Source organism: Notothenia rossii (assembly GCF_949606895.1).
Source record: "Notothenia rossii genome assembly, chromosome: 1".
NCBI classification, from domain to species: domain Eukaryota; kingdom Metazoa; phylum Chordata; class Actinopteri; order Perciformes; family Nototheniidae; genus Notothenia; species Notothenia rossii.
In genome coordinates this window covers 58759463-58781828 of record NC_136912.1, presented here as the reverse complement: position 1 = coordinate 58781828, position 22366 = coordinate 58759463, and the positions used below count along the sequence as shown (strand labels likewise).

The 22366-nt window shown below is 42.4% G+C and overlaps 1 protein-coding gene across 3 annotated transcripts in view; it reads right to left on the bottom strand.

Moving 5' to 3' along the window:
• btbd8 (BTB domain containing 8) overlaps nucleotides 1-22366 on the bottom strand; it is a 49084-nt gene that overhangs the window by 12891 nt on the left and 13827 nt on the right. For all 3 annotated transcript variants that reach the window (XM_079672839.1, XM_079672841.1, XM_079672840.1), the window contains exons 7-12: nucleotides 20175-20255; nucleotides 19998-20094; nucleotides 3624-3712; nucleotides 1910-2012; nucleotides 1244-1426; nucleotides 988-1158 (exon numbers count right to left, since the gene is read on the bottom strand). In XM_079672839.1, the coding sequence (XP_079528965.1) occupies nucleotides 988-1158; nucleotides 1244-1426; nucleotides 1910-2012; nucleotides 3624-3712; nucleotides 19998-20094; nucleotides 20175-20255 (724 nt within the window). The remainder of the gene's footprint in view (nucleotides 1-987; nucleotides 1159-1243; nucleotides 1427-1909; nucleotides 2013-3623; nucleotides 3713-19997; nucleotides 20095-20174; nucleotides 20256-22366) is intronic.

The following is a 22366-nucleotide window of genomic DNA, read 5'->3' as shown; positions in this document are numbered from 1 at the left end:
CCACACACCCGTCAGCACACACACACGGCCAGATTAGTGAAGGCCGTTGGCACACGTCACAGCCTCCCTCAGCCTAATCCATTCTGTCATACTGTACCGTATTTACGGGGAGCTGAATGAGCTTTAACTCAGCAGCCGGGTCACTTTCCCTGGAAGTCATCTCACGAGCTTAACCTGCCTGCTCAACTCAATACATTTTGTTAGTCTCTTAAGGGTTTGACAAATATGATTTTAAATGATCTTCATAGATATTGAACAAAGCTTACAATTGAGTTGAAGGGGAGAGAAAGCCGACAGGGAGAGAACATTTATAGCAGAGAGCTTAAGCTGTGTTAAACCTGTAGCTTGGAAGATTTGACGAACATATTAAACATTGTGGCTTTTTAAAGGGTTACTTCAGTATTTTTCAACCTGGCCCCAATTTCCCCATGTTTTTGTCTCCAAGTGACAAAGGTGAACAACAATTTCAGAAATGGATCCAGTATTTAGCAAGACTGCACCATCATTGTACATCTAATAGAGCTATTTTCTGTCAGCAAGCCTGTCTGTGGCAAAACATGTACTTTTAGTGAACGCACATTGAAAGTGAGGAATTGCCCCAACGAATTAATTGGGCAGCGTATTTGCCCAATTCTGGAGGGGACGATAGAAATCCAGGGTTGAAACATACCAAATGTATCACTAGTGTGTTTAAGATTCAATGTGACTTATTAAAAGCTTGACTGAAAGAAGTTACACTGCACTGTGTTTGGGAGTGGAGCCTCACTTCCCTTTTCTAGTGGTTGTGAAGAGTTGTTCAAATCTATGGCAAAAAATATTGTAAGTAGACCATGATTTCTTAATTCATTTTTCTCAAATTACAACAGAGTCTGGGAAGAAGACCAAAAGTCAAACTGGACTAAAATGGAAACCGCACAACAAACGGGTTTGAGCACAGCCTAAGTATGATGTTCATTTTTGAAATACAGAAACATTGATTCATTTCACCTCCTCTTGTTTTCTCCCTCCTTGCTGTAGGAGGCAGTCCTCTTCTCCGTCATCTCCACACAGGAGGTACACAGCAGCGAAAAGATCACAGCAGTTGTCCACAGAGGCACCCTCTCTGATAGCTGAACAAAGCTTCTTCAACAACGTGGGCTCACGGGTAACCTCTTCCCTCTGAGAAAAAACATAGAAACCTAAGTTGAATATGTTTGTTACAGTACAGCAGAGACTATAAGCATCAGCTCCAGCATCCTCTTACCCTGCGAAGCTCCTGAAAGGCCTGAGTTCCGATTACATCGGGGAGATGCTGGACAATGACGTGCAGGCTCTCCTCCTGCAGCTGCGTGGCGAGACTCCTCACCTGCTGGGCCCACTTGACTTCTGGGAGACTGCCAATCAGCTGCTCAGTGCCACAGAGCATGGTTACTGCGTTCTGCACAGTCTGAATGGAAACATCTATCAGCTAAAGACAGTCTATACCGTGGGTGAAAACTCAAGTCGAATGAACACAGCCCTCCATAAAAGCAGTGTTTACTCCTGCCCAGGACCTATCGATCAGTAGAGGGAGGCCCAGGATTGTGTAATGGTTCTTGGCCAGCCCTGAATCTCAATACTGGCCAAGACTGAAGAATAGTACTCTTGTGTCACTTTACTCACAGAATGCACTCCACCTCTTAGATGGTGATGAAAGACAGACCCGAAATTCTATTATCAATTACACGGCTGGTTCACTCCCCATCTGTCTACATTTACATTATATTCCAAAATGAGTCCGTCTTTAATAACTGTCAATTTAATAAAGGTCATCTTTGATTAGATTACGTTTGGATTTCCTTCCTGTGGAAAAACACTGGAAAATGGGTTGATGGTATTTGTGCGATTACATGCATACAGTTCAGCTGATGACTGGGAGGGAGGGACTCACCATGGTTTCAGTTAGAGCTGTTAGACAGGCTGCCTGGAGTTCAGGAGACAAGAGGGAAAAGTTCCTCTCACACCAGGTCTTCACATAATGATCAGCAACCCACCTGAAAATACACATCATTGAGTATCAATTAGCAATTTTTATTATTGATTAATAATCAATTGCTTTCAATGCAACAATTGCAGCAAATGCAAGTTTGAGCCTTTCAAGTTTGGAAATGTCCTGCTATAGTTTGTTTTGCATTATATTAAAGATAATATCTATGAGATTTGGACTGACATGGCAAGATACTTAAAGAGGCTCTTCTACCCTTTTTGTGGTTTTCCCTTTCCTGTAGCGTGTTATATACGTTTGTGTGCATGTAAATTGGCTGCAAAGGCTAACATCCCTGTGTTCCTTGCGGAGGGAGCTTCTCTCAACCACTTCTTTGTTCACTTCCATAACATAGTGACATCACTATGTAACCCTCACACTTCTATTGGCTAATGCTTCAACACATTGTACGTGATAGGCTAAGGGGCGGGACATCTCTAAGCGTTTGACCAATCACAACAGAGCCGAACAGCTAACCAATCAGAGCAGACTGGGCTCTGGTTCCAGACAGAGGGTGAAAAGAGGTGCTGCAGCACAGGCAGTATGAAAAAAAAATAAAGAGCTTTTTGAACATTAAAGCATGGAGACATGTCCCAGGAGAGACACACAATACAAATATGAAGCTGGGAATGAGCATAATAACAGAAAATCAGCAGGACAGACTTTCAGTGAAACTGGTGAAGTCGTATTCTAGGTGTACTGCAGTGTATCACTGAGGCTGGAGGCAGCATTCAGCCGAGCTTTGCTCGAGGGAACAACAGAGTGAGTGAGGATGAGAAGGTCAGTAACGCACTGCTGCACAGAGCAGCGCAGGAAGATTTACTGCCATACATGCGTGACTCATCAGACAACACGGCAACTCAAATCAGAACCAGCTCACAGCCCAGCTTAACACATCCTATCCCCCTATCGTACATTATAAACGTCCTGCCAGCTCACTGCATTAGCGCACTAACATCGCTAGTTATTCTACAGAAGAATCAGCTACATGAGATCTCAACGTGAAGCGTTTTGAGATTGTGTGTGAACAAATGCACAGTAAGGAAAGGGATAAAAGCCGTGCAGCGTACTGAAATTTAAAGACGTGCCTATTTTTTTTTGTTAAATCTGATCCACTTCTAAATGTAGAGCAATGCATTAGTGTCTTTAACTAAACAGCAAACTTGAGAAATGCATTGGCCCTTAAGAATGATCATCATCTACATTTTACATGTTAAAGGTTTCAAAGAAAAGATTAAAGGAGTGATGTGAACAAGTGTTTTCTGTAGGTTTTTCCTTGTCTAAGGAGTAACTACTTTAAAGGATCTAGATGGAATTAATTGTACTCAACAGAATGGTGAATTGAACCAAATTAAGGCATGTAACCTCAACCCAAGGCTATTTCGTAACACAAGTATGAACCCACATGCTGGTTACCTAGCAACAGGATGCTGATGTAAGCGAAAGTAGCAAGGTTGGAATATTCTGCACTTTTTTTCCAATTACAGAAGCATCTTTAAAGGTCAACTTTGACAACTGTTAACATGATAGGACCAATTATTTATATGTAGTGTCTCATCGAAATGTATTTCAGATCTCTAAGCTGTAACACATTTATAGAAAAGCAACAACCGACACTCACCTCTTACACAGCAGGTGGAGGTTTTGAAGGCCTAAGGCGTGTGTGAGCGACAGACATTCAAGAACTGTTCTCTGAACCCCGTCAAACGGCTGCCAAGACAGGAGGGGAAAGAAAAATAGGAATTGACACATACAACATTTGTGAAATCTGACATATGGTAAAATGAGAATGAAAAAGTGTTCAGATAAGTTAAACAGCACTATCATTGGCACTGAACATGGACGCACCATACTCAATCAAGTGTTAAGCCAAAGGACTTACAATAGGATTTGTTCTCTGAGTTTTCAGCTGTGTTACTACACATAGTGATCATTTATTGTTGTTTTGGACGACGGAGGGATCGCTACACTGATGGGTGAATACAGAAAAGAACTGAGTTTTTTGGAAGGCCCGTAGACCTTCACAAATAAGACTTAAAGAAAACGTGTAATTTCCTAAGCACCCCTAAGGGCGCTGCCAAGCACATATTGTTTTGGTGCAACAGAGCATTTTGAAATGTATCACATTTAGAGATTATGCATACATTTGGAGGAAAATTGACCTGCCTTTTTCTATGACTACAAAAAAAGTCAATAAAAAAGAAATACCCCTTATAACCACAAAGTTGGAATGAAATCATTGGCGTCTTCAGAGAGTTGGTGGTAACTGAAGCGCATATATCATGGGGGGCGGATCATGGCATGATTGAAGGATGTACTTTTTTCTTGTCATCCGCTTCAAATTACTATTTCAAACAGCAGTGCTTTGAAAAAGCAGCGATGACTGGGATATTCAATTCCTGAAATAATTTTCTCTCTCGCAAGTTTTACTTCGTGACTGAAGTTTGAAGGAATGCTTCTGCACCTTGTTCTGTAGCTCATGCTCACATTACAAAATTATATTTTTCACTGTTGTTCTCCATTCCTGGCGCAAAGGTAACATTTATACCTTGCCACATGAATAATTGCAATCAGATGCGAAAAAGTAACATTTGCACACAAGTGTGTGTGTGCGTCATTATATAATCAGCTACATTTCTTTGCTGAACCAGACCATCTGTGACCCGCTCTATCGAAATCAGTCGGAAGTCGCAACGGCTCATTTCAAAATAAACGTGGATTTGCGTAAAAACAATTTTTCCCGGGTTCGGGTGTTTTGTTTGATTTTAAATAAAAAAAGTCCTGGCTTTCAGAATATGAAACTTTTATTTCCAAAATCACACGATAAACACATTTTTGAAGCTTGTAGATCAGGGGTGCCCAACCTTTTTTGAACCGAGAGCTACTTTTAAAGTTGCCAGTCTGCCGAAATCTACCAGTCCAAATAGAGAGGCGTAGCCATTACTGACAGCCTACTACCAGGTAAATAAATACACACTTCTACTTGTATAAAACTGACCTTTGTACGATGAATACTTCATAAAATACTGCAGATCCTTTATCTTACCTCTTTCTAATCTACACACATACAAGTATTTAACTGAAGTTACACAACAGTGTTGTTGATACATAGTTGGAGTTTATTCACACGTCACATACTACAGTGGGTAATGTTTTCAAGAAATATTGAACAGTGCTGCCACATATGACACAGGAAAAAAAGAAAGGACTCTGAACCCTTTCTTACCCTGCCATTATATAAAAATAGTGTTGCTACAAAAGTATAAATTAGGCTTACTAATAAGACAACTCAGATCTGAAGCTACACAGCAATCTGCTGCCAAAGTGCAATAAAAAAGACAAAATTAATAGAATCAAACCCTTTTTTTGTTGCATTTTAGTAGAGTATAAAAAGAAATGCCTTTAAAATAGGATGCAAGCAACTCTAGTTTCTTGTCGTTCCCATGCTCCGCTGCAACAGTTTCCCGTTGTCTACAGGGTGCAGCTGCCTCCCACGGGGAGAAAAGTTGTGCTCCACAGACACAGGTTGGCTCCTTACAGAGGAGTTGCTTCTCCACATGCCCAAGGGACACCTGGGCCCAAAGCCTCCCCCTCGACACCCCCACCCAGGTCCGCCGGCGAGCAGAGCAGCAGCCTCCCGTCAGTGACTGAGTTCCCCCCCACTTTCTTTCCCTTTCCCCGCCTGGACCAGAACCGGCACCCCCTGTCCCCAGCACCCCTACCGAGAAGGCAGACACGACCCCCGAGTCGGTTCAGAGACTTTGTGTGGTAGTTAAAGTTTATAGTGAGACCCCTCGGTTCCTGTAGAGGGCAAGAATGCGCCCTGGTCTCACTAGAAGGGATGGTAGTCCACCCAGACCTTCATAGTTCAACTAACAGTGAGATATCCCTTGCTTTCTTACAGTGCAGACGCATTTCTGCTTGCTCTTGCCTCTGCTTACTTTTTATGCAGATTTTCCTATTCTTATTCTCTGAAAACTTTGAGCAGCAGCTCCTGGACATTAACTTATCACTGGGACAGTTAATCTTCATAAATAGACGGAGGGTTTCAGCCATATTCCAACATTTTTACGACGGCCTCAGTCTTACAGTAGCGTGGCCTAGCGACAGCTAAAGCCTGGTAGGCTACTGCATGCTATTTAGCTTAAGCTAGTTGGTAGCAAAATGCCTCCGTTCTCTACAGATGACTTCCACAAACTTCTACAGAAGATGGCTGTGTTGGAAATGAAAATGCAACGGTTGGAAGTTTACGTGGAAGTGAATGGACTATGTCGTGGGGATGACACCACTTTACCAGTGTTGCAAAATAATGGAAAAGGATATGCTAACTCACAGCTAGTTAGCAGCTACAAGGATTCCAAGGAACAGGAGGGCTGTGTACCGGGTAATAAATCTACAAGTGGTAGTCCTCCCTCGAACTCTCTGGGTGAAAAGCCTAAGAGTAAATCATTTCCATGGGATTTGGGAGGACGAATAACAGGCAGAGCCCAGCGCTCTGAAATCTGTGATGGGACAGGCTAGCCTGCATTGTTATCACCCAGGAAGAGCGCCTCTTCAACCCCTATTCATACTAGGAAACAGCCGTGGACAGCTGTTAAAGGGAGAATTACAAACAATCCTCCTAAACCACCAAGTGTGCCAATCCAGAACAGATACACTCCGCTGACCGAGAACCGGAGATCTCTTTCTGATGACCTGGATAACCTGTCCTCTTCACACAGCAGGGTAAGGACCAATAGCTACTCCAAAAGTAAAAGGCTAGAGGGAAAGCTCACGACTGGGCCTGAAACTCTGATTGTGGGTGACTCTGCTGTAAGAGATGTAAAAAGTCTGTGTAGTAAGAACAACACCAAAGTACTCTGTTTTCCCAAGGATGTGGTCTCTGACTTGGCTGAGAAGATCCTGCATATTGGGGCTGAACATCCGACTGTGAAGAATCTGGTACTACATATTGGAACAAATTATGTTGTGAAACAACAGTCAGAAATGCTGAAAAAAGACTTTAAATGTATGTTGGAAACTGTCAGCTCTCTAAATGCAGAGGTGTTCATCAGTGGCCCTCTACCGCCAGTCAGAAGAGGAGTGGTGAGATTCAGCAGATTGTTTGCACTGAACACCTGGCTTTCAACTGCCTGTACTGACCATTCTGTCCATTTTATTGACAACTTTAACTTTTTCTGGGATCGCATATGGAGTTTGCCTGAACAAGTCAAGAGTGAAATTGTTTATCTCTAACATATTCAACTGCCTGCGTCATCAATCCAGGGGCGCCGTAAGGGGGTGAAAGGTTAGGACGATTCTAAGGGCCCATGACTAGCAGGGGGCCCCAAAATGTTTAGAACATTAAGAAAAAAAATGTAAGTACCCTTTAATCAATAATTAACATTAATATAACGTTATATTGCGTAGTAGGCTACTCCCTAAACTTACGATTCATTTAACTTATTTTCTTGCAAAAGTTAATTATCCAAAGCCTCTGTACACCCCCCTCTATTTACATGTAATGGTTTGGTCCTGCGACTCCTGCCTCCAAACGCGGAAATGGCACTTTCTAGCAGAGTGAAAGCATGTGAGGAGGGATGCTAGTAGCCTACGTACGTGTGTTGTAACATGTCTCAACGACTAACAAAGTCAGACTCTAAGAAAAGAACAGAATGGGGAGAAAGACAGGAGAGAGGGACTAAAGGGCGACAGTATGTAACCCAGTTTTTCACAAGAAAAGGTGGGTGTGGTCCATAAGTGGTGGAATTTAGTCTGTTAGCTAAGCGTAGTCCATTGTAACTTGTAAAGTTTTTTTTTACTAAGCTGACATTAAGTGGGCTGCTGTTAATATCTTCACAGAAAATTCAGAGGTTTTTCATTTCATTGCTCTTTTAGCTGACATTAAATGCAGGTACATGTTTAGCAGCTATTCATACTAAATCAGTTGTCCCTGCCCCTGGTGCCAGGACCAACAGATCCATCTTCAGGCTCAGCAGCCCTGTCTCCCCATAAGGCTGAACCTGAACCAGCTTTTCTCCCAACTGAAGGAGGTGAGCAGCATTGTGTTGAATGACATGCCACTTAACATATCTGAAGGGAGACTGGAATACAACACATATATATATCAAAACAAAAAGCTAACATATAATTTAAATTATACATTTCAAACACAGTATTTTCCCACATAGCCAATGATCTATAAAAGACAAAAAACTGCTTTTAGTCTATTTAGGATGTTTGAAGCGTTGAGTGATCACTCTGTATTAGGTAAATAAAATGTTCATCACCGACGTTTTGGTTATGATATTAATACTAATATTATTATATTAAAGAATATATTATCATATGTGTCATGTACACTCTACAGAGCCAGGGCCCTCTTCAGTTTTGTCAGGAAGGTGTGTGGAAGTGGAGGAAGAGGTGAAGGACAGTGACAGTGCCAGTACCAGTGTAGATGATGAGGATGAAGGCTCCACTGAAGACAAGAGAAGGTGTACAGAAAGGGACAGACAAAGTGAGGAAAGAGACAGACAAAGTGAAGAAAAGGACAGACAAAGTGAGGAAGCTGTAAATGACAAGTTATGCAACACAGATTCTGTGGAAGAAAATCTTCTGTCAAATGACCCAGCTTTGTGGCCAGCAAATATGACTAATATGGACAGGGAGTCTATAGTTAGGAAATAGGCCACAACAAGAGATGAAGACCAACACATGCTACAGGATTCTGAAGGAAAGGCATTCCCAGAATACTTGCAGTATATTAAGGCAGCAAATGGAAGAGAAAAGGTGAAGAGAGACATGATTGGTGATTCACAGCAAAAGCACTAATGCACTATATTGCAACCCATGTCTGCTTTTCTCCCATGAACAAAAAAGACCTTCCCTTAGTGTACTGAACAGTCAACATGGATATATAAAATGTCTGTTGTGAAGTGGCGTCGTATGTATGATAAGTTCCCGGCCCATGAGAAGAATAAGGCACACAGAGACTGCTACTTAAAGTGGAAGAATTTGCATCAATCTGTAATGGAAGTTAGCGGCATTGACTGTCAGTTGCAGAAGCAGATACAAATAGAAACTGAGAAAAATAGAGCTCTCTTGAAGAGAATCCTGGATGTAACACTGCACTTGGCATCAAGGAATTTACCTTTCAGGGGTAAAGCCAAAGATCTGAATGACATTCACAATGGCAATTTCCTAGGTACACTAGAGCTATTAGCTCATTATGACCCACTGTTGAATGAACACTTACAAAAACTTAAGGACAAAAAGAAAGGAAAAAGGCTGACACATTATTTGAGCTCTGACATTCAAAATGAATTCATTGAGTTATGTGGCAGAAGAACAATTCTAAAGGAAAGGGAGGATTCTATTTATTATTCAGTCATCTGTGATGCTACACCAGACATTTCACATACTGAGCAGAATGTTGTGCTCATAAGATATGTGAATTATTGTAACAAAGACACTGATGACTGGGAGATCACTGAACGGTTCCTTGAATTCAAGGACTTCCACAAAAAGACAGGGAGTGAGATAGGCGAGATGATTGAAAATATGCTTCAAGACAAAGGGATAGACATTGCAGATTGCAGAGGGCAGGGATATGACAATGAGTCCAAACCCAAATACTGAAATAAAAATAATCTGGCTACATTTTCACCTTGTGCCTCCCACACCCTTAATCTTGTAGGTGTGCATGTGCTCAAGCACAGAAGTGTCAACATTTTTTGGCTGCATCAATCGCCTTTACACACTTGTTAGTGCCAGTCCAGCGCGATGGGCAATCTACAAAGAGAAAACAGGTTGCTCTTTGCATCGCCTCTCTGATACCCGCTAGAGTTCAAGGATCCACGCTGTTAAACCTGTAGCAAGACACCTACCTGACGTCATAGAGGCCCTTGATAGCATACTCATGACATGCAGTCTCACCAGTGAGGCCAGATCAGATGCTAGTGGGCTGAAGACCTACTTCATGTCATTCAATGCTATTGTCCTCCTCACTGTCTGGCTAAAAGTACTGCAATGCATTGAGGACAGGAATACAATTCTCTAGTCTGGGAAGATCTCACTCGACATAGAGACAGCCAATATCAGAGACTTAAAGGAAGAGATACAGGCTCTTAGAGATGCATGGGAGTCACTCCTGTCTGAGGCAACACTGATTGCTGCTGAAATGGATGTTGCGCCTGAATTTAGCATGGAACACTGTCGCAAGAGGAAAAGGAAGAGATTCCATGATGAGACCTCTCAAGAGAAGACAGATCAGGACAGTGCAGCAACGGTGTTCCGCAACACAGTGTTTTTTACTGCAATGGACAAGATCATATGCGACTTAGACACTAGGTTCCGCACCACTCAATGTATTGTGGAAGAATTTTCTGCTGTTCTGAAAGTTGGGCAGATTGCTGAGGATAAAGTCCCTTCTGTTTGCCAACCACTGATCAGGAAGTATTCAAGAGATCTTACACCTGAGTTTGAAAATGAAGTAAGACACCTGAACACTGTATATGCTGCCACTTTCCACACTAACGTGTCCCCTCTTGGTCTCCTGAATGCAATTCACAAGATGCAGATGCAAAGCATTTTTGGAGAAGTGTGAATTGTTTTACGTATATTTTGCACACTGCCTGTGACTGTTGCAGGAGGTGAGAGAGCTTTCAGTAAGCTAAAATTGATTAAAAACTATTTGAGGTCCACTATGTCTCAGGACAGGCTTTGCAGTCTTGCCATGCTGTCCCTTGAAAGCCAGTTAGCTAGAAAGCTGGACTTCAAGGACTTAATCAGTGACTTTGCCTGTAAGAAGGCTAGGCGCTGGGCTCTTGGTGAGTGACAGCCCGTCTACACTACAGGCATCGAAAAATGCTTTCAACGCTTCGCCCATTCACTTGAATGGGGTGACGTAGAAGATTTTTAATCTTCGCCGAACTGCATTGTGGGGAGCATGGCATGGCTTTGCAAGCATCACGAGCATCTATCGGCATCAAAAGTTGAACAATGTTCAACTTTTGAGGCTCGATGCTTGGCATCAGCCAATCAAATCCCGTTTATGCAAATCCCGCCAGTGCAAGCGCAGCCAATCAAACCGCGTGCAAGCTGGGAGAGCCAGACCGCAGTTAATTTCCTCATATTCCAAACGAGATATTAGGGTAGCAAATCACCCGGTTCTTTACGACCAGAACTATTTACCGGGATACAAACCGGAGGAACCAGGCATGGAGGGAGGGGGCAGAGACAGTGGGTGAAACTGGTAGGTTTTTCGCCTGTTTGGAGTGTTTATATCCAGTTTACTTCGTTTTAACATTGCTATTGCTTTGTATGTCGGGGGCGGGAGATTCAGGTGATTGGTTGTTGGTCGCGTTGCTCGCAAAAAATCGCCAAACTTCAGACACGCCCAGCTTCAAGATTTTTTGATGCCTGTAGTGTAGACGGGCCGTAAGGCTGAGCAATGACTCAGATGCATGTTGAGAAAAAGACTGAGAACAGGTAATAGGCTCTGATTTGGCACCACCATAAGGCCTTTTCATTTCCTTACCTGCTTTGTGTTCCACTTTAATACCTGCTTATTTTGTAGTTGGTATGTATATTTAATTTTAAAATCTGCTGCTTATGTTATTTTTTGTGTTATAGCATTTTATAAATGATTTTGTTGGTGGTAATGTTGACTTTATTTTAATTTAAGAGGTCATGTATATTTAATTTATATTTATTTGGATTTATGCATTCATGTTGAGAATGTTCCATTCATAAATGTTATTATTAAAAAGGCATGTACACCATAAAAGGTGACTATTGATATTTATTGTCAGGAATGTTAGTCTTATATCAAATAGTGAATTCTACTGCAGCAGAATGTTGCACGTCTGCACAGTGTTATATTTTCACAGCTCAGTGTCAGTAAATATTGTGCGGTTAGTATTGGACTAAAAGATAGATGCAAGCCTGTACAGGTGGAGTTATTTAAAGTATAAATGAGTGGGTTGGGTTCTGGAGGTGTGGTTAGCAATTGTGCTTGGTTGGCATGGCCTGGGCCTGGTGGTGGGGGGGCCCAATTTGATATATTTTCAGGGGGCCCAAAATCCCTGGCGGCGCCCCTGCATCAATCTGTTCCCTCTGCCAAGGACAAGCGGCAAGAGGAATCAAAGCAGGAGAAAGACAAAACACATCTCGCAGAAAACCTTGAAGTATCGCTGCACCCGCTTGAGGAATGTTCTGATTATGGGAGACCTATGACACAAATGGAGGAGTCTCCACTGCCCGTCACCCCCCCTGTCAACGCCTTTGAGGATACTCTTCATTCATCCCCCAGCTCTCTCTACTCTCCGCTCAGCTCTCTCTACTCTCCGCTCACCCTTTCACCCTCGCCCTCCCCCCTGGAGTTCAATGACCGCATGAAGGCGATACGCAGGGTTGGCAGAATGTCCTTTACCCCCGCCCCTCAACGACGCCCACCAAAATCACCGAAGCAGAGATGCGCACCATCTCCCCCGGCTTCCTCACCATGCCTACCACAATCATCCAAACCAAAACAATACAAGGAAGATGGAAGCAGATTTCCAAACCCCCCTTCCTACAGTGTAGACCTCACCCTGCCCTCCTATGATGAGAGGAGCAGGGTGGTGGGTCCTCCCTCCCCTTCAAAGCCTGATAGGGATGTGTGTGTACAAAACGCTGCAAACTGATATTTGCTGGGTCCAGGCTCAAGGGCGTATGGCACTCTCAACTTTTTCCAGGATATGCCATGGCCCTGCCTGCCTGTAGCTTTGCCGATATCTGTGTTGATAGGTAATAGATTAAGAGCAGTGAATCATCTTAGACACAGGAAGCGCTCAAACGTTTGTGTGAGTTTATCAAATTTAGCAGTGATTCCATGTCAGCCACAGCTTGTTACAAAAAACCTGACTGTGTTTAACGAACTTAAACTGGCTTTATTAAATGTCAGGTCTTTGGCAGGAAGAACATTTTTAATCAATGATTTTATCACTGAGCACAATCTTGATTTTATGTTTTTAACAGAAACTTGGATTGAACAAAATAACAGTGCAGCTGTTCTTATTGAATCAACCCCTCCCAACTTTAGTTTTATGAGTCAGGAAAGAATGCATAGAAAGGGGGTGGAGTTTCTATTTTGTTCAATGATTCCCTTCAATGCAGGAAGACATCTTATGGGAACTTTGCTTCTTTTGAATATGTGGCCCTTCAGCTGAAATGCTCCTCTCGAGCTCTGTTCCTAAATATCTATAGACCACCCAAATACTGTGCAAGCTTTTTTGATGATTTTACCAAGTTGCTGTCGATAGTGTGTATTGACTTTTACCACCTAGTCATTGTTGGTGATTTTAACATCCATGTTGACAACCCCCTTGACAGAGGGGCTAAAGAACTGTTTTGTGTTCTTGATAACTATGGACTGACTTAGCATGTGACGGAGCCCATGCACAATAGGGGGCACACTCTGGACTTAATTATCTTAAAGGGTCTGAATATCTCTAAAGTTGTGGTGACTGATGTTGCACTCTCTGACCATTACTGTGTTTTCTTTGAGAGCTCTATTTCTGTTCACAAAAATGTTCAAAAAGAGGTAACCACAAAGCGATATTTAACTGAAAATACTAGGGAAATGTTTACTCAGAATTTTTCTTCCACACTCGCTCCTGCTAACATCTCAGTAAATGAGCTAGTAGATAATTTGAATTCAAAAATTCAAAATGTTACAGATGCCATTGCTCCAACTAAGGTAAAGGAAGTGTCTGGCAAGAAAATATCTCCATAGAGAAAGGCCATGACCGTGAGAGCAGAAAAAAGAGAGTGTCGAAAAGCTGAACGCAGGTGGCGAAAAACAAATCTCCAGGTTCACTTTGAAATCTATAAAGAGAGACTTGGCCTTTATAATTTGGAATTGATAAACGCACGACAGTCTTTCTTCTCTGACATCATTACCAAAAACAACGCACGTGCCTTGTTTGCTACCCCCCAGTGTCAGTAGCCTCTGAATATCTATCCACCAGGGCATGCAATGATTTTGCCTCCTTCTTCACTGACAAAATTCAGAAAATCAGACAAGCAGTCAGTGCCTCTGTATCAGGTACAGCAGATGTGTTGTCCCTATGTCCACTTAATATCAATTCAGACATCATGACACAATTCCATCAGATTAATGATAAAACCCTAGAGGACATTATACTACTTCTGAAATCCTCCTCCTGCTGCCTTGATATTATTCCAACAGGGTTTTTCAAAAATGTTTTTCCTTGCATGGCCTCATATCTACTTCATATAGTAAACAAATCTCTTCACTCAGGTATTTTTCCACAAGCCCTGAAAACTGCAGTCTTAAACCGCTCTTAAAAAAGAATAATCTAGACCAGGGGTTTTCAAAGTGTGGGTAGGTGAGCCTCCCCTCAGAGAACATAAGAACAGCCGCCCCCCCCTCCCAATTATTATTGCTGTTATTATTATTATTATTATTGTTGTTGTTGCTATAATGCAGGGGTATTCAATTGCATTTCAAAGAGGTCCAGTAAGAGAAAATGTAATTAAATGCTCTGTTTTCGCTGTCTACCTTCCGCCATTTGAAATTACTCCGACTGTTTCTCTCCTCTTGTCGTGTCTCTGTGTGTGTTTGAATCTATTGTGCTGATTGCACCGATTTGATTGGCTGAGTAGCGTCACCTCCTTAAAACATTAAACAATAACTTTTTAAAACCTTTTTATTTTTATGTTTTAAACATATTGTATAAAACTCCCCCACTACTTGCACTATTCCTTGCACCCCTCTAGAATAAGCCCGAATGGTCTCAACCATATTGCATCAGTAACGTGCACTTGTTATTATGACAAGATCGCAAGGACGCTGGTAGCGATCGGAAAATTGAGTGTTGTTCAGTTTGTGTGTTGTGGAACATGCTTGTCCGTGCATGAAAATATACCACACACCCAATTACAATTGCATGTTCAATTCACTACCCTGGAAGTTAATACAGTTGTTAAAGTTGGAACAGCCTGTGGACAGCCGTTCTTCCTTGCATGTCAGTCGCCTACACCTTCTTACAGAGGACAGGCACATCTAGCTGCAGCACGACCCGTATATTTCCGCACGCCGTGTTCTCAAGACATATTTTTTTTAACATTTTCAACATGGTGAACATTGCCTCTTTATTACACTCACCCCTATTTTAGTGGGAACAATGAGTCTGCGTGTTTGATGCACAGAGGAATAAATGCAGATCATCCTCTGGCTGCAGCCTTGACCGGTACTTGCTTTTGATCAAAGTCAATGCGGAAAACCTGCACTCACACAGGTAGGTGGAGGTGAAGGGAATGAGCACTTTTACAGCCTTTTTGGCGAGGTGGGGGAACTCGGTCTCCACAGACAGCCACAAGTGGGCAAGTGTCACTTTACTCGTATTTTTCTCGTTCTTTTGTGTCTCACGCTGCGCCTCCCCTGAAGCTCTCTGGCGCCCCCCAGGGGAGGCGCGCCTCACACTTTGAAAACCGCTGATCTAGACGCTTCAGTAATGAACAATTACAGGCCCATATCAAACCTGCCATTTCTAGGTAAAATCATTGAAAAAGTTGTTTTTCAACAGTTGAGTAACTTCTTGCATTTAAATAACTGTTTCGATGTGTTCCAGTCAGGCTTTCGTCCAAACCACAGCACTGAGACTGTTCTTGTAAAGGTCTTCAATGACATCCACTTAAACATATACAGTGGCAGAACTTCAGTGTTAGTATTATTAGATCTCAGTGCTGCGTTTGACACTGTTGACCACAACGTATTACTAGACCGACTGGAAAACTGGGTGGGACTTTGGGAAACAGTTTGTACATTGGTTTGAATCCTACTTAAAGGACAGAAAAAACTTTGTTTCTATAGGTAAATACACATCTGAGTTGACAAATATGACATGTGGGGTACCTCAAGGCTCCATCTTGGGGCCTCTTCTCTTTAACGTCTAAATGCTACCACTGGCTCAGATAATGAAGAACAACAAAATAAGTTACCATAGCTATGCAGATGACACACAAATGTACGTAACAATTTCACCAGGAGACTATGCTCCACTTCAAACACTGAGTAAGTGCATTGAACAAATCAATGACTGGATGTGTCAGAACTTTCTCCAATTAAACAAAGACAAAACTGAGGTAATGGTTTTTGGAGCCAAGGCAGAACGTATAAAAGTTAGCACTGAGCTTCAGTCTGCAATGTTCAAAACAACAGATAAAGCCAGAAATCTAGGTGTAGTCATGGACTCTGACCTGAGTTTCAACAGTCACATTAAAACAGTTACTAAATCAGCCTACTATCACCTAAAGAACACAACTAGGATTAAAAGACTAATGTCACAGCAGGATTTGGAAAAACTGTCCATGCTTTTATCTTCAGTAGACTGGACTACTGCAATAGTGTCTTCACAGGTCTCACTAAAAAATCTATTAGAAAGCTGCAGCTGATTCAGAACTCTGCTGCTCGAGTCCTCACTGACACTAAGAAAGTGAATCACATCACTCCTGTTCTGAAGTCTTTGCACTGGCTTCCTGTGTGTCAAATAATTGATTTCAAAATACTGCTGCTGGTTTATAAAGCACTGAATGGTTTAGGCCCCAAAATACATTTTTGACCTCCTGCTAAATTATGAACCATCCAGATCTCTCAGGTCTTCAGGGACGGGTCAGCTTTCTGTCCCCAGAGTCAGAACTAAACATGGAGAAGCAGCGTTCAGTTATTATGCTCCAAATATTTGGAACAAACTCCCAGAAACCTGCAGGTCCGCTGCAACTCTTACTACTTTTAAATCCAGGCTGAAGACTTTTCTTTATGTCGCTGCTTTTAATTGAACTATTCATATCTTAGACTGCACTGTAACTTTTATCCATGAATCTTTTCTTTTAATGTTTATTTTATTAACTTTTCTTTTTAATGACTGATTTTAAATGCCATTTTCTTAAATGTCTTTCATTTTTTGTAAAGCACTTTGAATTGCCTTGTGTTGAAAAGTGCTATATAAATAAACTTGCCTTGCCTTGCCTAACAGTGTTAAGTTACAGTTTTTTTGTGCTAAGTTTTATTTGTTCTTAGTGGCGGGCGAGGAACTTTGTAGTAGGGGGGTAGTGTAGTGACCCTGTATAGGGTGCTGAATGGGTCACTCAAGCATCCCCCGTCTCTCTGCCAATCACAGATTTGCACAGTAATGCTGGTCGGTGTGCGGGCCTGTGGTTGGGGGAGCAGAGGGGGAGGGCTGGGGGAGTCGTGACGTTGACCCTGTTGTGTGTGTGAGTTAGGGAGTGGAGGAGAGAGTGATGATGAACCTGCAACCTGTAACCTGTGTCCGTGTGCGGACAAAGGAGTTATTAAACCCCGATATTTTGAAGCCTGTTTCCGACACCCTTTGTTGAACGTTCCAATAACAAAAACCTGTTGAAATGCTACTGTTATTTTTACTGTCCCCCAAAAGCGCGTCGGCAGCCTCCAGGAATGCTTCTTTCACAACGTCGCCGTCTTTGAAAGACGACATGTGTTTCGCAAGAACGTGACTGACACGATAAGATGCTATGGTAGCAGCCTTGCTCTTGTTGTTGGGCCTGGTGAAAATTGACTGCTGTGCATTTAGCTGTCCTTTCAGGTCCCTCCCCTTTTGGGAGTGTAGGGCAGAATTAGGAGGGAATTCCGTCTCGTAGCGTTTGTGCACTGTTTTGAAATGCCGCTCCTAAATTACCCTTCTTCGATAAAGCCACGCTCGCATTGCAGATGAGACAGATGGACTTTGAATTGGAATAGATACAAAAATAATCATCCTCCCACTCGGAGTGAAAATTATATATTTTGGGCTTTTTTGCTTCTGCCATAATTGCGGTCTTGTGTGTGTGTGCGGACTGTCACTCCTGTTGACACGGACATCGTTAGCGAACTAGCGCATTGCCCACTGCCCACCAGCCACGCCCCGACACATCGGGTCACGCCGGCCAATCACAAAGCTTTGATGCGTTCAAGTGCATTATTCTGGCACAGGAAGATTATGTTATAGGACATTAACGATAAAACTGAATATTTGTGTTCTTTTAGACACATCTCGCGATCGACGGGGAATCTCCCCGCAATCGACTGGTTGGGCACCCTTGTTGTAAAGGGAAGATGACAGCTCTAACTCGCCAGACTGCTCTTCCTCAGCGCCACCCCCTCCCTCCGGCTGAAATTATAAATGTAAGGCGTCTAGTAATCATAGATAACACGGCAGGGTCAATTACAGTTTGTTTTCATCTGATTTCAATTAAACAAAGTCTTGGCTTTCAGAATATTAAACTTGTTTCAGCAAATTCAGATGATAAATACAAGTTTGAAGCTTGTAACGGCATAATTACAAGCGGAGAACGGAGTAACTTAACGTCACAGCAGGCATAACAACAGCCAGTGTTTCTTGTGAGTGTTTTCCACGGGAAACAAACACAATACGCACAAACGCAAAATTACACACACACACACACACACACACACACACACACACACACACACACACACACACACACACACACACACACACACACACACACACACACACACACACACACACACACACACACACACACACACACACACACACACACACACACACACACACACACACACACACACACACACACACACACACACACACACACACACACACACACACACACGAGCTTCCAGTAATCCAAACGAAAATATCTTCCCTCCATACTACTTTGATCATTTGCTCCGCTAATAATCAATCAGATCGATGGATTCCAGAGAAGAGGAAACTTTAAAAAGGTCTTTTTCTCAAAATGATGACTCGGTGACAGTCATTATATAATGTGACATATTTTGCTTAATATTTGGAGTACAAAAACAATCCTGATATCATCAGAAAGCTAGGAATCTCCTCTTTCCAACAGTGTATACAACTCAAAATGTGTCTTCGGGTCAATGCGACTGATTTCGATGGAGCAGGTCACATATGGGGCTGACAGTGATAGCAAAATACACTGCCCGTCCAGAAACAAAGTCACCAACTTGGTTTAACTGACCAATCTGTAAGAGCCTTCCATTGGATAATTACTGCAGTGATTAATATGTTTAATATGTTTCAGCAAGCAACAAGTTATGTAACCCTCGCTGATGTGGTGTTTAGTTTCCCATTTTTCAACAACCATGTCGGAACACATATCCTAAGGTCGTGGAAAGGATGTTAATCCATTTCAGAAAGGTCAGAACACAACTAAGGAGACTGCTCAAACCACTACAAATCTGGTTAAGAACTGTCCAACGCATTATTAAAACCAAATCAATGAGTCCAGATCTACCCTGTTCCAGAGTGATGGGCGCATTAGGGTAAGAATAGAGGCGGATGAAGTGATGCACCCATCATGCCCAGTGCCTACCGTACATGCCAGTGGGGGCAGTGTGATGATCTGGGGTTGCTGCAGTTGGTCAGGTCTAGGTTAAGCAACGTTTTGTTCCCAAAGAATGAGGTACAAATACTCTCAGACATTTCAATGATTTGTACAGCAAAGTATGGTTTGGAAATTATATAATTTCCTTTTTGACGGGCATGCATAACACGGCATATTACCGGAGCCTCACTGTGGGGAAACTTTGGCGCTGTTCCGAGTTTGTTTTAATTCGTCAAAAATGAAAGACTGCTTTCATATTTTTCCTTCATTGTTAAAAAAAAATCCGGCATAGACGGAAAATATTCGGTTAACGCGACCACTGCTGCCAATACCAGTGCTCGGGTTAACCAGATTTAAAATCTTTGTTCTTTACTCCCTTAAACTCATTTGAATAACTTTGCAAATGACCTGAGGCCAGCAATTAATGAGGTGCTATTAACTGATCGTGTGACCGAAAAATGAACGTAATTGATAGTAGCCCCAAATTCAACATGTTTAAAGGCTACACATGTGACCCCACCTAGCCCATACACACAATACATATTGAAAGAGAAAAAGCCTATAAAGACCATCATTACATCCCTCATAATGTAAAGCTGACCTTGGGGAAGAAGCGGCAGTAGTCTCGGGTCAGAACCATCTCCACCACGTCTTTCAGTCCCTCTAAACCCAACATGTCTGCAGCCAACACCACCTGACTGTGGGACAGGAGACACCAAACACAGGTCAGCCTGTTTTCTGCATCTGCATTCTAATTTTGTCTGTTCTCATACAGTACCTGGCACTGGCTCCAGGTGGTAAATCCACAATGGCTCCGTACATGAACTGGAGCAGGACCTCCATCTCATCTGGCCCTAAGCTGAAAAAAGGGCAACAAATCAATATGTTTAGAGATATTATTAAAGTTAAAGGGATAGTTTGGATTGTTTGCAGGTTGGGGTGTATAAGGTACTAACAGTAGAGGGGCCTTCAATAGTGTTCGAATGATCCACCTCTTAATACCATCTTTATGACGTCAAGGCTATAGAAACCATTCATATTATACAGAGACGCATTTAACAGGGCGTTGCATCACAGACAGGTATCTAATGTAGCGAGAATGAATGCTGTACTGAAGCAGCAAACCGAAACAACACAATTCAACAAGTCTCCTTTCACTGCAGCCACAGCTGCGCTGCATACATCATCTCTAGCAGAAGCGTTCATATTTACTTGAAAAAAATGTAAAATATATACATACAATTCATTATAGTATTACTCACCAATATGTTTGATTATTTGTACACAAAATCCATGCTCCTTTCTTTCCTCAAAAATAGTTAAATTACTCTGTTGTTCAGATTATCTGAGTGTTTCAGTTCCAAGTCCTGTTCAATCGCCATGGAGGCTAATGCTGAAAGTCCAGTTTGTCCAATCGTATTTCTGGCAAAAAACATTGTGGAGCTCCGTTTCCCTGCGCACTTGTTAATTAGGCTGTAGATCCACTCAAGTTTCCCAAAAACGTTTCCAAAGCACCGTTGCTTGTAAGTGTCCAGCTGTGCTTTGGTGTCTCGATGCTGCCAACTCAAGTTTGCAAACTCTCTATAGCCGCTTTCACACCGCAGGACTTGCCGTACTTTAGTGCCACGGCACTGAATCCGCCAGGGGGCTAGTGCCAATCGCATTCACACCGCAGTACTTTCCCTGAGGCAAGATTACGCTGACGTCACTTCGTCTTCTTCTTCTCTGGGTTTACTGGCAGGCCGCAAAACCACTTCACGGGGGGAGGGGGTATAAAGCGAGAGAAGAAGAACTACACGGGGGGAGGGGGTATAAAGCCCACCCGCTGTACATGATATATATATATATATATATATATATATAATAGGTAGGCTCAGCAGACAGACCGTAGTGCAAAGATAAAGTGTCACTTGATTATCTACTAAATAGTGAATTCAGCATCAACTTCACCAAGATGAAGTTCATATCTTCCTAAGATATGTGTTACTTTATGTCCCTACTAGAATCCGAGCTCAAATGACTCAAACCAACAAAATGTCCAAGCAAAGAATCCTGTGCACCATGAGGCTGGGTTATAAGGGTAATTTACAAATAAAATACCCCATTATAACAATGGACTTTATCTATATGTATTATTTATTATATATTACCCCCTCAGGCTGATTTTGGAAAAGGACATTAACCGTTGTTTGGTGTTTTTCCCTTATTTATCTAAAACAAATGACATGATAAATTACTTGTGTTTATGTGTGTAAGACTTGTGTTTCTGCCCCTGCCATTGCTGCACAAGGTTGCAACATTGTAGATAAATTCAACCACCGACACCTGTCTGCTCTCACATTCGACTATTCTGCAAATTTGGGGTGGGACACAATAAATAAAGCTTTGCCAGTTTTTTGTTTTATTGCACAGTCAAGACATAACAATAACGGCATCACGCCGCTCAAGTAGCTTTTTGCGAACATTGCTCAAAACATTTGGAGTTGGGAACTGCTTTCTGTAGAAGCTGCTGCATCCCGTCCTCAGAGTAAATTGCCAGAAGCGCCGACACTTCCTCATCATTCCACCGCTCCGGTGTTGTAGTACGTGTGGTCATAACTGCTTTAAAGTACAAAAAAACTACTCGCACAGGTGTGGATGTGGTTTTGTAGCAAGGAAAAAAAAGGCTGCGTAACAAAAACAATTCAGAGTCTAACGGGGCGTGGTTTGCAATTCACCCGGCCAATAGAAATAGAATAGAAATTGGCACTCTTTTATCACCAGGTTCATACCACCGCTCTAGCAGGGACTGAAAATGGCCAAAAGAGTTCCCGGCACTGAGTAGTCCCGGCGGTGTGAACGCGACATTATTGGTACTAACGGAATTAAAGAACCAAAGTACCAGGTTAAGTCCTGCGGTGTGAATGCGGCAATTGGCTACAAACACCAAGTCGGTCAGTTGCGAATATCAGGTATTCCTAGCAGTACAGT